The 16,410-nt window shown below is 44.0% G+C and overlaps 1 protein-coding gene across 1 annotated transcript in view; it reads right to left on the bottom strand.

The window, feature by feature from the left end:
• Positions 1–504: 504 nt before the first annotated feature.
• The window catches only part of HSF2BP (heat shock transcription factor 2 binding protein), a 59,950-nt gene continuing 44,044 nt past the window's right edge, over positions 505–16,410 (bottom strand). The window contains exon 8 of the mRNA XM_084640981.1: positions 505–4,268. Within this exon, the coding sequence (XP_084497107.1) occupies positions 4,060–4,268 (209 nt within the window). The 3' untranslated portion in view covers positions 505–4,059. The remainder of the gene's footprint in view (positions 4,269–16,410) is intronic.

Here is a 16,410-nt window from a genome sequence, read left to right as displayed (position 1 = left end):
TCTGTGAGGTAAATAGGGATTTTATAGAGGGATTTTTATAACAGATTTTTTACTTTTTGGCTCATGTTAAGCGTAAGGACCAAATTCTGCTTTCATTTACACTGGTGTAAATCCAGTCACTCCATCACTTTCCTCAATGCAAATACCATACTAGTTCTCCTCTTGATGGTAACTCTGATTAACACTGATGGGAGTTGACAGTATGCAACAAGAGAAGTGGCTTCAATGGTGTTGTTCTGGATTTACATGAGTGTTAGTGAAAGCATACTTAGGCCCTATGTAAATTAATGTTTTGGAGGAGAAAAGGTAAAGTGAGTGATCATTTGCCATTAGAAAAAAACCCCAACTTTTCAAACTGTTACACAAAGCACAACATACATTTCCAAAACATTTATTTAACTTTGCTTTTAAACAACTAAAATCTCCAACAGCCTGAAGTTTCAGAATAGAGGAAAGGTTTACAAGAAAATAAAACCAGAGATTTATAATGCATAACTTGACAGATCTTTAATTACAGTAGCACTAAAAGATGTTGCTATTATATAATATGAACTATATTATCATCTATGTTCCTCTTTTTAAATTAAGAAAAAAATGGCACACACTTCAAAGTCCTTTGAGTAACATCCATTTATTTCAATAAAGCCAGCTTCTTTCCCTTATTTATAAACTCCCTAAAATGTATAATTTTTTGGGGGGGTGGGGGAGGCACAATAATCTAACTACTTAATTTCCAGTACTGGTCACATGGAGATGAATCAAGGCACTAAATAAAGGCTATTCACTACAAAAACATTCAATTCAGTGCAGGTGTAGCTGACACAGTGCTTCAAATGATGAGCTCCCATCTTTAGTAACACTAGATAAGATAAACTGTTTGCCCTATTTTATTACTAGTGAAATGGACATCAAAACCGAAAACAACTAGAACTAGGGTGTGTCAGATGATCTGTGTTTGGAAGTCATCAGACTTTACTCCCACTACAAAAGGTTCTATTAAATGTAACCAGTAACAGATTGCTTCCAGGTCTCAGCAATCTGGAGAAGGAGGTTGACTCCTGGGCCTACTGAATCTGGGATACAGGAAGAAAAAGACAGCAACAAGATATAAAGCTATTGATAAGCACTACAGCTAGTAAGGTGCTATTTATTGCACCACAATATTTACAGAGTGAAGGCTTCCATGAAAAACAAATTTTAAAACCGGTTCCTCTGACTTCAAAATAGTTCAGTCCTTTTGACTCTTTGAAACTTTTTTGTGTGAACTGAAAAAAGCAATATACTGAACTATCATTTCCTTTGCACCAACAAAACCCAAACAAAATACCTTTTCTTTTGCATAAAACCAAGTAATGAACAACAACTTCACTAAGAACTGTAATAAACAGGTTGAACGCTTCAATAAAAACAACTTGTTTAAAAACGTAATAGCGATCTTAAAACGTTATCTGTTTTATCACTGTTTCTGGAGTTTTTCATAATTCAAGTGTTTCAGAAGATTCAGTGAGTTTTACAGAGCCAGCTATACTTTTACTTATTTATTAAAATAGCATAATTAAACTTTTAAAACTAAACGGGTATTTCCTCAAAGTTGGTGGCTCCATAGCATTACGTCTGACTATGAGGGACCATAGCCCCAGCAAGTTAAATCTTGGAGAAAAGGAGCTGGGAGATGTACTGATGCTCACTATCAGATTAACTGCTTAATTTCCAGTACTGGTCACATGGAGATGAATCAAGGCACTAAATGAAGACTGTTCACTACAAAAACATTCAATTCAGTGCAGGTGTAACTGACACAGTGCTTCAAATGGTGAGCTCCCAGCTTTAGTAACACTAGGTACCATAAGATAAAGATAAAGTTGTAAGGTTTTTACCAAAGCCTCCAATGTGGATGGAAGTGCTGTGCGTGCCTATGTGCACACACTCACACACACTTTTTTTTTCTGTTGCTTACTGGCTTCCAATGGTTTGATTAAAAACGTTAATGGGAGAACACCCCTCAGTTGATAAGTACAGTATCTGATTAGACTTTGTTTTTTGCCTTTTACTATACTTTAAAATGAAACACTTTCTTGAGTTGATAGTCCAGGAAATTACAGGCTATCACCATTTTGATTTCATCATGGGATGGGGTTTGGTCAAGGTAAGAAAACAAATCCAAAGAAAATGTATTTTAATACTTATGAGATTTTACTCTAACATCTACACATAGTGAGTATTGTATATTCTTGGATCAGAAATAGTATGACTCCCACTAAGTGCTCCTGGCATCTCTTTCTTTTACCCACCCCTATCTAACCTCATTTGTGGTATCAGTCTCATATTTTGTGATAACCCTTTGATTTATGGCCTGTATTCTGGGAAGTTTATATATTGTATTTTTTTCATTCAGTGCTAATTAGGATCAATTGAATTTTTTAGTATATTGGCAAATTTCTGCAATGAGGAGCTTTACATCCATTTCTACTAAATTTTCTAGCATTGAATATTTGTAGCATTGTGCGAAACCCCTTTTCACGGCAGCTCGTGCAACTGTGTCTTTATCTAATGCATTTTACAGTTCCTCAGCTGTAAAACGACCCATTAGCCATAATAGCTAAGTAAGGGACAAAATGCATTTATTCTAACGACTCCACCCTAAGCAGAACAACTTTGTATATATATTAAAAAGTAGCTGCTACCGGATTCTTTTTATGTATTTGACTGGACTTGCACTTGATTTCATGTAACCAATTATGTGGCAATGTGTCATCAATGAGTTCAGTGGCACTGAGGCCCCACTTTAGCAAATCACTTAAATGTGTGCTTAACTTTTAGCCTGTGCTTAAATCCCAAATCAAAGTTAAGCCTATGTTGAGTGCTTTGCTGAACAGGGATGGAACTTCTAAGCTTGTCATTGGTTTTTGTCTTGTGCTATTTGAATAACAAAAAAATGCTGCCGCATGATGCAGATGCAAGACACAACAACAAAACTGGCTAAAATTGATTTCAGAAGATTGTGTTCTGAGTCTTCTGCACAGACAATGGGCTTCACTGGTGAAGAACCATAACACCAGTGGGTAAAAGGAAGTTGTTGTTTCTATAAAAGTATATCTTCTCTGTCACTGTCTCCAACATTGTCACATTGCAAGCTATGTTACAAACACAAGAAAACTGGAAATGACAGCGTTATTACAGACATAAATCACAGCATTACAAAGTATATAATATAGCTGGTTTGGGGGTTTTTTAATTGAGGAAAGCAAGCTTAGCCCTAATAAATAATGAGAATTTCAAATAAATACACCAGTGCTCATGACAGAGCAGTAATTAATTTTAGCCTCTTTGGCTATGGAACTAGGTATACTGAGACCACAGCAATCTTTTCCCTTCTGCAGGGCCTATGGGAAGCTCAGTGGCTATTATTCACGGCAGCTGCAAACTCAGTTCTCTAGCACCTCCACTGAATTTGAATGAAAAATTCTAAAGCAGAATCTAATACACTCCACACAACTCCAATTGTCGTTGATTAGAAAGGACAGAGAAAAGAAATAGTAATAAAAATGAAATTTCTTATGTCTTCTGAAACACTAGAGTTATAAAAAGCATCAAAGTTTACTTTTAGCATACTAATTATTAGAGATGGGCTGAACGGGACCAGAAAGGTTGGGGCTATCCTTGAAAATAAAGATATAGTTCAGATGATTATTTTATTCCCGATGTATCACCAACGGGTCAGATGGTTTGGATCACTTTTGAAACACGTTACCAACAAAACCCTATGAAATAAATTAAACCTGTCATTCTTCTGGGAGCTCTTCTAGGATTATGTTCAGGCACCTAACAAACACCACATGCTTTTTTTCCAAATATTATTTGGATTGGGTTATCTGGCTTCAGGCAGGGATTCTGATACAAGTAACTAGACAGATTGAAATGATTCAATCCAAGTCCATCTCTCCTAATTACTCAATATGTATATTTTTAATCTGCAATAATATTTTGCATACCCTTGCAGCATAAAAATATGGGGAAAAAGTAAACAATTGATGTCATAATACTCCAGTGACTATGTCTCTACACTTCACACTCCAGGATTTTGAGGTCTTCAAGCAGTTCTTGCGCCAGTGTTTGCAGCTCTGCGTTGCGGCTCTTTGACAGTGCTATGATACGTTGAAATGGCAAGGTGTCACGCATCTCAGGTGCTGACTTTGCTAAAACTTCTGGCTCTAGAATCACAGACTGGAGAAGCCGTAGAACATGCAGACACACTTCTGTATCTGGGTCTAGAAGTGAGGAAGAAAAGATTCCAGCTACTTGGTACATGCACCCTTATATGCCAGGACTAACATTATAGCTCTACATCACCATCCCTCATGGACCCTGGGTAAAGAGAGAGTGGCTAAAGTTCTGCTATTCTCAGCTGCTGAAATGGCTCTTTGGGGCTGGCTGGCCCCAGAATCTGAGAAGATATATAAGTGGCTTAAAACCACCACTGCTCTCCTCCTCAGTTTCCTGTGCTAAGCACTTGTTGCAGGGACCTGGTAATCAGGAATATGTTGTTCCCTTCTTCTTTACTCCAAATGTAGCAAATCCCACAGATATGTGGATTTATCAACAACTTTGTCAGTAGCCAAGATTTACAGTTTGCTGCAGTTTCACTTAGAACAGGATAAACTATGTCCCATTACTGTTTAGTCTGTTTTAAAACATTCATTCTGCAATTCTTATAAGGCTTTTCTTTATCTATATAAGGTTCAGATTCCATTTAAGCTCAATAAAACCTCAACTTTAATCAAATACACTTGGTAATAATATGCCAGTCCTCCAAATGCTAAAAATGCAGTTGACACAAACTGAAGTATTGGGTACATTTGATTTTATGGTAGTGGGACAAAACTGGTTTAACTGCTTAGGAACATGTCAGAAAAACATGCCTAGGAAGAGGTACAATTAATTTTGATTTCCATTGTTAAAGGAACAGGATGCACTTATTAATATTGAAATATTAGGAGTGATTCTATTTTAATTATACCCAACAGTCTGTTGGGGGGCTGTTTGTGCCTTTGCTAGATACATCCAGTAGGCGACTCCTTTTATGTTTATATTCTCTAGTTTGCATATTCCAAACTTGTATTTCTAACGTATTTGGTAGCTAAAATATCTATTTATTTGTATCATATGCTGTGCACTTCTACGGTGTCTGTCACTGTCATACCTAGATTTCAGTAAAGCCTTTGACAGAGTGTTGTACGAAAATGTTGAAAAAATTAACTGAAATTAGTTTGCATACCAGCATTGCCATGGGGACTGAAGTCTTGCAGTAGGACCACAAATCAAGTGCGGTGATAAATCACAATGCCCTGAGCTGGAAGGAGGTGTCAAGTGGGCTAAAGCAAGGTTCTCTTATTAGTCAGCTTACTTAACACATTTATTAATGATCTGAAATCACGGTAAGCAGAACGCTAATTAAATTCACATACATTAAATTGGGAGGTGTTGAAAACACCCAACAGGATAAGGAAACAGAACAGGGCCTAGAAAGGTGAGAAATATAGTCAAGAAATGACAAAAGATTTGTCCAGATGGGGAATTGTATGAAACAGTTCAGCAGAGCAGGCATTAAGCACTGGTGACTTCTTCCAATTTTACCAATATGTTAGTTCAGGGGTCGGCAACCTATGGCACGCATGCCAAAGACGGTACGCAAGCCGATTTTTAATGGCACGCTGCTGCCTGCCAGGTTCCAGGCGCTGGCTCCGCTCAGCCTGCTGCTGAACCCAGGCCGGCAGCGGGCTGAGGGGGGCCGGTGGCCAGGACTCCGGCAGGCAGCAGCATGCCATTAAAAATCCTGCCCGCCCCGGCCCGCTCTTCTCCCCACCACCCGCGGGGCAGGGTGAAGAAGCTTGGTCCTGCCGGCTACTGCTGCAAGGCAGGCAAGGTCCCCGCTCCCCCGCCTCTTCCCCCAGGGTGCTGGGTTCCTGCCCCTCCTCCTCTCTCTCCCTGCCACCGATCAGCTGATGGCCCTTGCGAGGGAGGGGGAGAAGCCCAGCCGCAGTGCACTCCCTGCTCTGGGGAGGAGGCGGAGAAGAGGTGGGGATGGGGCTGTGATGACGGGGGATGGAATCAGGGCATATCCCCCTCCAGCTCCCTGCCGTGAGCTGCTCTGGGCAGGGGACTGGGAGCACCCCCACGACCCTAGTCCATGCCCCCAGCCCTCTGTCCTGACCCCTGCACCCCCCCACACACTCCCAGCCTTCTGCCTGGACCCCTGCACCCCCCACACAAACTCCCAGCCCTCTGCCTGGACCCCTGCACCTCCCACACACCCCAGCCTCCTGCACTGACCCCTGCACCCCCCCACAACCCCAGCCCCGACTCCAGCCCTTCCTCCACATACCCAGCCCCGCCATGCCCTGACTTTTGCACCCCCCACATTCCCACCCCCACCCTGAGCACCAAACAGGAGCCCCTGCACCCTCCTGCCCACATTTCCACCTGCACCCCTCGCACCAAATGGGAGCTGCCCAGGTAAGCACTCCACACCCAAACCTCCTGCCCCAACCCTGAGCCCCCTCCCTCATTCTCGCTCCTGGCCAGACCCTACACTCCAACCCCCAGCCTGCTCCTTCACCCCCAGCCCTGTGCTCAGTGCACTCCCACCCTCAGCTCAGTGCAGAGAGAGAGAGGAAGAGAATGGGCTAGAACCAGGGAGAAGGTAGGTACCCACTCTATGTGGGCAGGGCCAGGATCCCAGACCGGCAGCAGGCCGAGTGGCAGCGGGCTGAGGCGCTCAGCCCACTGCTGGTCTGGGGTCCCGGCCGCCGGCCCTGCTCAGCCCACTGCCGGTCTGGGGTTCTGGTTGCCAGCCCCTTGCCAGCTGGGGTCCTGGCCACAGGCCCCGCTTAGCCTGCTGCCGGCCTAAGTGAACAGAACCCCAGGCCGGCAACGGGCTGAGTTGGCTGGTGGCGTAAGATCAGCATTTTAATTTAATTTTAAATGAAGCTTCTTAAACATTTTGAAAACCTTGTTTACTTTACATACGACAATAGTTTAGTTATATGATGTATAGACTTATAGAAAGAGACCTTCTAAAAAATGTTAAAATGTATTACTGGCACGCAAAACCTTAAATTCAAGTGAATAAATGAAGACTCGGCACACCACTGTTCATCACACGTTCTTGTCAACTGCTGGAAATGGCCCACCTTGATTATCACTACAAAAGGTTTTTTTTCTCTCCTGCTGGTAATAGCTCACCTTACCCGATCACTCGTGCTACAGTGTGTATGGTAACACCCACTGTTTCATGCTCTCTGTGTATATAAAATCTCCCCACTGTATTTTCCACTGCATGCATCCGATGAAATGAGCTGTAGCCCACGAAAGCTTATGCTTAAATAAATTTGTTAGTCTCTAAGGTGCCACAAGTCCTCCTTTTCTTATTAATTGCATTGGGGCTGTCATGGAGAAAGGTCCTGTGCACTGAGAGTAAGGATAGCAAAATATGGTCCAGTGAGGAGGAAAAGAAGCTTACTGAAATGAACTGGATATAGTTAGTCACACCCCTCTTGTGTTTCATCTATAAAACAAGTCTACTACTTTTAGTACCTCACAGAAGAGTTGTGAGGCTTAGTATATATAAGTTGCTTTTAAATCCTTGATAAAAGGTGCTATGTTAGCAATACTATATGTATTTACATTAGTATTATCTGCAAACATTAGAAGTGTGTAAATACTAAGGAAGAGAGGAATTGCCTGAGGGGGTATAACACTATGCAGCAAAGGTAAGGGAAATTATATTTAGCTGCACAATAGGAAAATTTTCCAGTGAAATCTACTGGATTCTGGGAAGAGTCTCCAATGGCAGTCAGACTCCCTATTGGTTGAATCACTTGAATGAAGACTATATTAGGCACTTGGTAAATATAATGCTGCATCACAAGAGGTATGGATAAGATGAACTCCTCTCTGATTTCTATTGTTCTACATGTATTCCAAGATACTTAGAATTACACAAATGGATACATGTTAAAACACATACACCTTATCATGACTGTGTATGGTTTTGGAAATCTGTTTGTTAGGGACAATTATATTTTTGTAATTTTCTACTTGGATTTTAAATCATACTCAAACAGCCCTTTTTTGATCTCCCCAGTTTCATTAAGGATTTCTCTTTTAAAAGAAAATAAATTTTAGCAGCGAACAGACAAAAGGAAAAGTAAGTATGGCAGGAATCTTCATTACTCAGCATTATCTTTATTACAATAGCTTCCAGATTTAAAGGAGTACTTGTGGCACCTTAGAGTCTAACCAATTTATCTGAGCATAAGCTTTCGTGAGCTACAGCTCACTTCATCGGATGCATACTGTGGAAAGTGTAGAAGATCTTTTTATATACACACAAAGCATGAAAAAATATATAAAAAGATATTCTACACTTTCCACAGTATGCATCCGATGAAGTGAGCTGTAGCTCACGAAAGCTTATGCTCAAATAAATTGGTTAGTCTCTAAGGTGCCACAAGTACTCCTTTTCTTTTTGCGAATACAGACTAACACGGCTGTTACTCTGAAACCTTCCAGATGTAGTCATTTCTATACTAGTTGAGTGATTTTATTTACACAAAGCCAAAAAAAGCCTTAGCTGTAATCATATCACTGCATCACATCCTCCCAACAACTGGCGCATACATTTCTTAGCTAACATATTCAAGTCTAATCATTAAAAATGTGAAAAAATGTGGCTGCTTGTCTTGGTCTTGAACAGTATGTGTAATATAAGCCTACCACAATTATAACATACTGATGCGATTTTAACAAGGTACTGAAACTGTTTAACTTTGCTGACGTTTTGTTAACTGCTAACGAGGTACTGTCTGTTGTCACTGGCACTCAGTCACTGACAAAAACAGCTGATAAAGCAGGCAGATTTTACAGTCACATCTGTCATTAGGAGTGTGCTCTCAGATGAACTATTCCCTACAGCAGGGTTTAAGTAATTGCATTACATCAATGCGAAACAGCTTATCTACAATTGGCTCTGTGCATGGTGTGAATCTGATGTACATGTGCCTATGACATTTCCTGGCCAACCTGGATGCAATATTTATTGCTAGCAAATGATTTGCAATAGAGTTTAAGGCTCTGCCTACACCAGGACAATATTACAAAAGTTTCACACCTTGGCTAACACTACTTCAGCACCACCAGAGTTAGCAATCCTGGGAGATCTAGTGTGGAGGGGCCACCAGCTGCTGCCCCCATTTTAAGCACTCTCTCACTACCCATGCTCACACTAGGTCTAACTGATGGTGAGGCAAGCTGATAGCAATATAAGGAGCTTTTGTACAGGTGGGCTAATGCCTGTAGACCTGAACCAGTGTCAGCAATAGCAGAGAGATTTTGAAAAATTTCCCTACTGTTGATAGGGCCAAAGACATAAGAGGTGACATAATAAACAAAGTATCTGCGGTGGGGAAAATGCTAACAAAGAAAGCATTTACAAAGAATGAGCTCTGCTGCAGCAAGTCCTAATATTGAAAGTCTGCTTTTTCTGCATACCATACCCTTTTATATTCTCTTTTTTTCACACCAGTTCCTGTATAACTGGTGTCAGTTCAATCTTCCCTTTTGTCAGGGGACTGTTCTCATTGCTATCTGAGGAGATCAGCCAGTCAGCAATCCCATCTGTTAGGGCCAAAACTAGTTTCCACATGTGTAAATCCATTAAAGCCAACAGTGCTACTCTAGATTCACATCAGAGCTGAGAATTTGGCCCATCTCCTCCACAACATGCCTGATTACTCACTGGACATGGAAGTGAGGGTCCAGAGGTCTTTCACACGGCAAAGTGATGCACTGTGCATGTACCTCTTAGCTGCACAAATAGCTAATTATTTCTTATACTGATGGTCCACTGAAACACTAAAATATATTTATCAGATTAAGTTTAGAACCTTTAAGATTTCTTACAAATAAAGACAAATATAAATTTTCTGTGCTATTCATGAGAGACTTGATTTGGAGGAATTTGTTTTTAGGCAAGAAGATGAAGACTCAGGCATTAAATGAGTGCTGAGATGAATATGGTCCTGAAGTGGTTAAGGGCACTCTTCTGAAAACTGATTTCAAAGTCTGAAGAATTTGAACTGTTTGAGAGTTGGCTAGTGTGAGAATTAGAGAATCTAAGAATTAGAGGATTTGATTAATAAGACATTGGGCTAATAGAAAGCCAAGATGACTTCTAAAAGAGGTGCTACCATGAGAAGGACCTGGATCTTCAAAAAATTCTGAGACACACAGACAATCCAAACAGAAAAACTATATACTGGAAATGTTTAGGATCAGTCATGAAAAGCAAATATTGAAGGTGGCAGGGAGTATTAGGAAAGTGAAGGTATGTTTCACTGAGAAATACAGAGTAGAGATAGTCATTTGCTGAAACTTCTTGGATCAACAATAAGAGTTTTCAAATAGAACTATGACAGTTTCAGGAGAAAAACTGAGAGACGAGCGATCTAAGAACACTCGAGCTTCCTGCCCTCCTTTGTTTTATGAAATACCTGAGTAATTTCCCTAGAACTGAGGGGAATATGGCACAGTGATAATCCCTCCAATTTCTGTAACACCTCTGAGTTCAAATTCAACAGCACCAATCTTTTGGCAGGTTTCAGAGTAGCAGCCGTGTTAGTCTGTTAAAGCTTATGCTCTAATAAATTGGTTAGTCTCTAAGGTGCCACAAGTCCTCCTCTTTTCTTTTTGCGAATCTTTTGGCAGTGATCAAAAAAAAAAAAAAAAGAAAAGTTGCCATAAAGTAAGAGATAATAATGAAGGGGAATACCAGAGTGTGATGGAGAAGTTGCCCCTCTCTGGTATGTAAAGGGTTTTAAAGCAAACCTAGGGAGGCTGTGCAGGAGGCAGCCAATAAGAAAAAGGCTTTAGTGCCAGCCAATTAGGGGAAGGTTTATTGGAGGAGCCAATCACAGCCAGGCTGGCCCATATAACAAGGGGCTGCTGAGCAGAGGAGGAGGCAATCACTCCGGGGGGGGGGGGGGAGGAGGACGAGGGCCGCCGCCGCCACCACCGACAGACAGACAGACAGACAGACAGACCAGTGCTGGGCAGGGTCAGTAGAGTATGAGAAAGCTCCAGGCTGACAGCTGCCAAACTGAGGCCCTGATACAAGGGCAGAGGAGGTGCTGGGGCTGTGGGGAAGTAGCCCAGGGAAGGAGACGGCACAGTTGGAGGAGGGGTAGTACCTGGCTGTTGGCTATAGGGTCCCTGGGTTGGAGCCTGGAGTAGGGGGTGGGCCTGGACTCCCCTCTCCTTTGCCCCCACTGGCCACTGAGGGAAGTGGCCCATGCACTGACTGCAGTCTGCCACTGAGATGAGTGGCTAGAACCTGGACTGCAGATTGCCACTGAGGCAAGTGGTTAGACTGAGGATTGTTGGTCCCCCAGAAGAAGGGAAAGAACCAAGTGAGGCACAGCCAGAGGGCTGTGTCCAGAAGAGGACCTGGGTCCTGGGCAAGGAAACAGGAGTGACAACGGGAGAGACACCTCCTGAGGAGGGCGCACTGGCAACCACGAGCTAATTGCCAGGACAGCCAGCAGGAGGCACCGCAATGGTGAGTCGTGCCCTGTCACACAGAGAATAGCCCAATGAATTCCCTATATGCTCCTTTTTCTTGTAATTGATTTAGCCCAGGAGAAGTGGCAAATCTGAGCCCACTCCAAATCAGTAACACTTGGGCCAACTGCTTCTCCTTGATGCTTAATGCTTGGTGATTAACAGAGAAAGGTGTTCTTGGTCTAGCACTTTGTAAGAGAGAAGATGAGACATATTGTATTTGGAGGAATGAAGCACTAAGAAATCAGAAGTCTCAAAAGGCTTTGTATCAGAAAGAAAATTTATGTTGCTGAGAAAGATGGAGCTTCTTTATATCTGCAGATAATATAATAGCATTAGCCAGGACCAACCACAGAGACACTGGCCTTTGAAAAGCGCTCATATCACACAGGTCCTCAAGAAGGTGTCAGCGTCCTGTGATTGTAGACAAATTGCGCTTCTTGAGATGGGAGAACATGAGAAGAGACCCTACCTTCACCTCAAATTGCACCACAAACAAAGAAACTTGAGCTACTTCATTAATTCATTTAGGCTTGGGGCTGGCCTTTCTACCCCCTAGAGATTTGTGAGTGATGCCCATGTGACCACAGAAGCTTTCAAAGCTATAGTTAAGGATTTGTTCATTTTTCAGATTATAATCAATACTGCTTATCCACTGGATCCTTTAGGACTGCACCATTCCACAGGGATTACTTTTGTACAAAAACAAGCTAAGAAGGAGAAGCATTAACTTCAGCAGGTGTGTCAAATGTTAGCTTTTATTCTCTTGTAATTTATACAGTCTATTACAGACACAGCTACTACAATCTATTTCTGCTGTGAGAGAGGCCATTTGGCATCATCAACATTTTCTAGACATTGGGATAGGGAAACCCAGCTCTTCCTAAAGATTTTTCATCTATTTGGGATCTCTTCTTAATATCCAAGGATTTAATGACAACAGGAATCAGTTCATCAGCTTTGCTATCTTGAAAAAGTCTCCTAGGGTATGTCTACACGACGGAATAAGGTCGAATTTATAGAAGTCGGTTTTTTAGAAATCGGTTTTATATATTCGAGTGTGTGTGTCCCCACAGAAAATGCTCTAAGTGCATTAACTCGGCAGAGCGCTTCCACAGTACCGAGGCTAGAGTCGACTTCCGGAGCGTTGCACTGTGGGTAGCTATCCCACAGTCTCCGCTGCCCATTGGAATTCTGGGTTGAGATCCCAATGCCTGATGGGGCTAAAACATTGTCGCAGGTGGTTCTGGGTACATATCGTCAGGCCCCCGTTCCCTCCCTCCCTCCGTGAAAGCAAGGGCAGACAATCATTTCGCGCCTTTTTTCCTGAGTTACCTGTGCAGACGCCATACCACTGCAAGCATGGAGCCCGCTCAGGTAACCGTCACCCTATGTCTCCTGGGTGCTGGCAGACGCGGTACGGCATTGCTACACAGTAGCAGCAACCCCTTGCCTTGTGGCAGCAGACGGTACAGTACGACTGGTAGCCGTCATCGTCATGTCCGAGGTGCTCCTGGTCGCCTCTGTGAGGTCGATCAGGAGCGCCTGGGCAGACATGGGCTCAGGGACTAAATTTGGAGTGACTTGACCAGGTCATTCTCTTTAGTCCTGCAGTCAGTCCTATTGAACCGTCTTATGGTGAGCGGGCAGGCGATACGGACTGCTAGCAGTCGTACTGTACCATCTTCTGCCAGGCAGGCAAGAGATGAGGATGGCTAGCAGTCGTACTGTACCATCTTCTGCCGAGCAGCCATGAGATGTGGATGGCATGCAGTCCTTCTGCACCGTCTGCTGCCAGCCAAAGATGTAAAAGATAGAGGGAGTGGATCAAAACAAGAAATAGACCAGATTTGTTTTGTACTCATTTGCTTCCCCCCCTCCCCTGTCTAGGGGACTCATTCTTCTAGATCACACTGCAGTCACTTACAGAGAAGGTGCAGCGAGGTAAATCTAGCCATGTATCAATCAGAGGCCAGGCTAACCTTCTTGTTCCAATAAGAACAATAACTTAGGTGCACCATTTCTTATTGGAACCCTCCGTGAACTCCTGCCTGAAATACTCCTTGATGTAAAGACACCCACTTTGTTGATTTTAGCTCCCTGAAGCCAACCCTGTAAGCCGTGTCGTCAGTCGCCCCTCCCTCTGTCAGAGCAACGGCAGACAATCGTTCTGCGCCTTTTTTCTGTGCGGACGCCATACCAAGGCAAGCATGGAGGCCGCTCAGCTCACTTTGGCAATTAGGAGCACATTAAACACCACATGCATTATCCAGCAGTATATGCAGTACCAGAACCTGGCAAAGCGATACCGGGCGAGGAGGCGACGTCAGCGCGGTCACGTGAGTGATCAGGACATGGACACAGATTTCTCTGAAAGCATGGGCCCTGCCAATGCATGCATCATGGTGCTAATGGGGCAGGTTCATGCTATGGAATGCCGATTCTGGGCTCGGGAAACAAGCACAGACTGGTGGGACTGCATAGTGTTGCAGGTCTGGGACGATTCCCAGTGGCTGCGAAACTTTCGCATGCGTAAGGGCACTTTCATGGAACTTTGTGACTTGCTTTCCCCTGCCCTGAGGCGCATGAATACCAAGATGAGAGCAGCCCTCACAGTTGAGAAGCGAGTGGCGATAGCCCTGTGGAAGCTTGCAACACCAGACAGCTACCGGTCAGTTGGGAATCAATTTGGAGTGGGCAAATCTACTGTGGGGGCTACTGTGATGCAAGTAGCCCACGCAATCAAAGATGTGCTGATATCAAGGGTAGTGACCCTGGGAAATGTGCAGGTCATAGTGAATGGCTTTGCTGCAATGGGATTCCCTAACTGTGGTGGGGCTATAGACGGAACCCATATCCCTATCTTGGCACCGGAGCACCAAGCCGCCGAGTACATAAACCGCAAGGGGTACTTTTCGATAGTGCTGCAAGCTCTGGTGGATCACAAGGGACGTTTCACCAACATCAACGTGGGATGGCCGGGAAAGGTGCATGATGCTCGCATCTTCAGGAACTCTGGTCTGTTTCAAAAACAGCAGGAAGGGACTTTATTCCCAGACCAGAAAATAACTGTTGGGGATGTTGAAATGCCTATATGTATCCTTGGGGACCCAGCCTACCCCTTAATGCCATGGCTCATGAAGCCGTACACAGGCAGCCTGGACAGTAGTCAGGAGCTGTTCAACTACAGGCTGAGCAAGTGCAGAATGGTGGTAGAATGTGCATTTGGACGTTTAAAGGCGCGCTGGCGCAGTTTACTGACTCGCTTAGACCTCAGCGAAACCAATATTCCCACTGTTATTACTGCTTGCTGTGTGCTCCACAATATCTGTGAGAGTAAGGGGGAGACGTTTATGGCGGGGTGGGAGGTTGAGGCAAATCGCCTGGCTGCTGGTTACGCGCAGCCAGACACCAGGGCGGTTAGAAGAGCACAGGAGGGCGCGGTACGCATCAGAGAAGCTTTGAAAACCAGTTTCATGACTGGCCAGGCTACGGTGTGAAAGTTCTGTTTGTTTCTCCTTGATGAAACCCCCCGCCCCTTGATTCACTCTACTTCCCTGTAAGCTAACCACCCGCCCCTCCTCCCTTCAATCACTGCTTGCAGAGGCAATAAAGTCATTGTTGCTTCACATTCATGCATTCTTTATTCATTCATCACACAAATAGGGGGATGACTACCAAGGTAGCCCAGGAGGGGTGGTGGAGGAGGGAAGGAAAATGCCACACAGCACTTTAAAAGTTTACAACTTTAAAACTTATTGAATGACAGCCTTCTTTTTTTTGGGCAATCCTCTGTGGTGGAGTGGCTGGTTGGCCGGAGGCCCCCGCACCGCGTTCTTGGGCGTCTGGGTGTGGAGGCTATGGAACTTGGGGAGGAGGGCGGTTGGTTACAGAGGGGCAGCAGTGGCAGTCTGTGCTCCAGCTGCCTTTGCTGCAGCTCAACCATACACTGGAGCATACTGGTTTGGTCCTGCAGCAGCCTCAGCATTGAATCCTGCCTCCTCTCATCACGCTGCCGCCACATTTGAGCTTCAGCCCTGTCTTCAGCCCGCCACTTACTCTCTTCAGCCCGCCACCTCTCCTCCCGGTCATTTTGTGCTTTCCTGCACTCTGACATTATTTGCCTCCATGCATTCGTCTGTGCTCTGTCAGTGTGGGAGGACAGCATGAGCTCGGAGAACATTTCATCGCAAGTGCGTTTTTTTTTCTTTCTAAGCTTCACTAGCCTCTGGGAAGGAGAAGATCCTGTGATCATTGAAACACATGCAGCTGGTGGAGAAAAAAAAAAAGGGACAGCGGTATTTAAAAAGACATATTTTATAAAACAGTGGTTACACTCTTTCAGGGTAAACCTTGCTGTTAACATTACATACATAGCACATGTGCTTTCGTTACAAGGTCGTATTTTGCCTCCTCCCACCGCGTGACTACCCCCTCAACCTTCCCCCCTCCCTGTGGCTAACAGCGGGGAACATTTCTGTTTAGCCACAGGCAAACAGCCCAGCAGGAATGGGCTCCTCTGAGTGTCCCCTGAAGAAAAGCACTCTATTTCAACCAGGTGACCATGAATTATATCTCACTCTCCTGAGGATAACACAGAGAGATAAAGAACGGATGTTGTTTGAATGCCAGCAAACATACACTGCAATGCTTTGTTCTACAATGATTCCCGAGTACGTGTTACTGGCCTGGAGTGGTAAAGTGTCCTACCATGAAGGATGCAATAAGGCTGCCCTCCCCAGAAACCTTTTGCAAAGGCTTTAGGACTACATCTAGGAGAACCGCAAATGCCAG

Source organism: Lepidochelys olivacea (genome assembly GCF_965140295.1).
Source record: "Lepidochelys olivacea isolate rLepOli2 genome assembly, chromosome: 1".
NCBI lineage: Eukaryota > Metazoa > Chordata > Testudines > Cheloniidae > Lepidochelys > Lepidochelys olivacea.
Note: the sequence above shows the minus strand (reverse complement) of the source record. Positions and strands in the feature narration are given on the sequence as shown.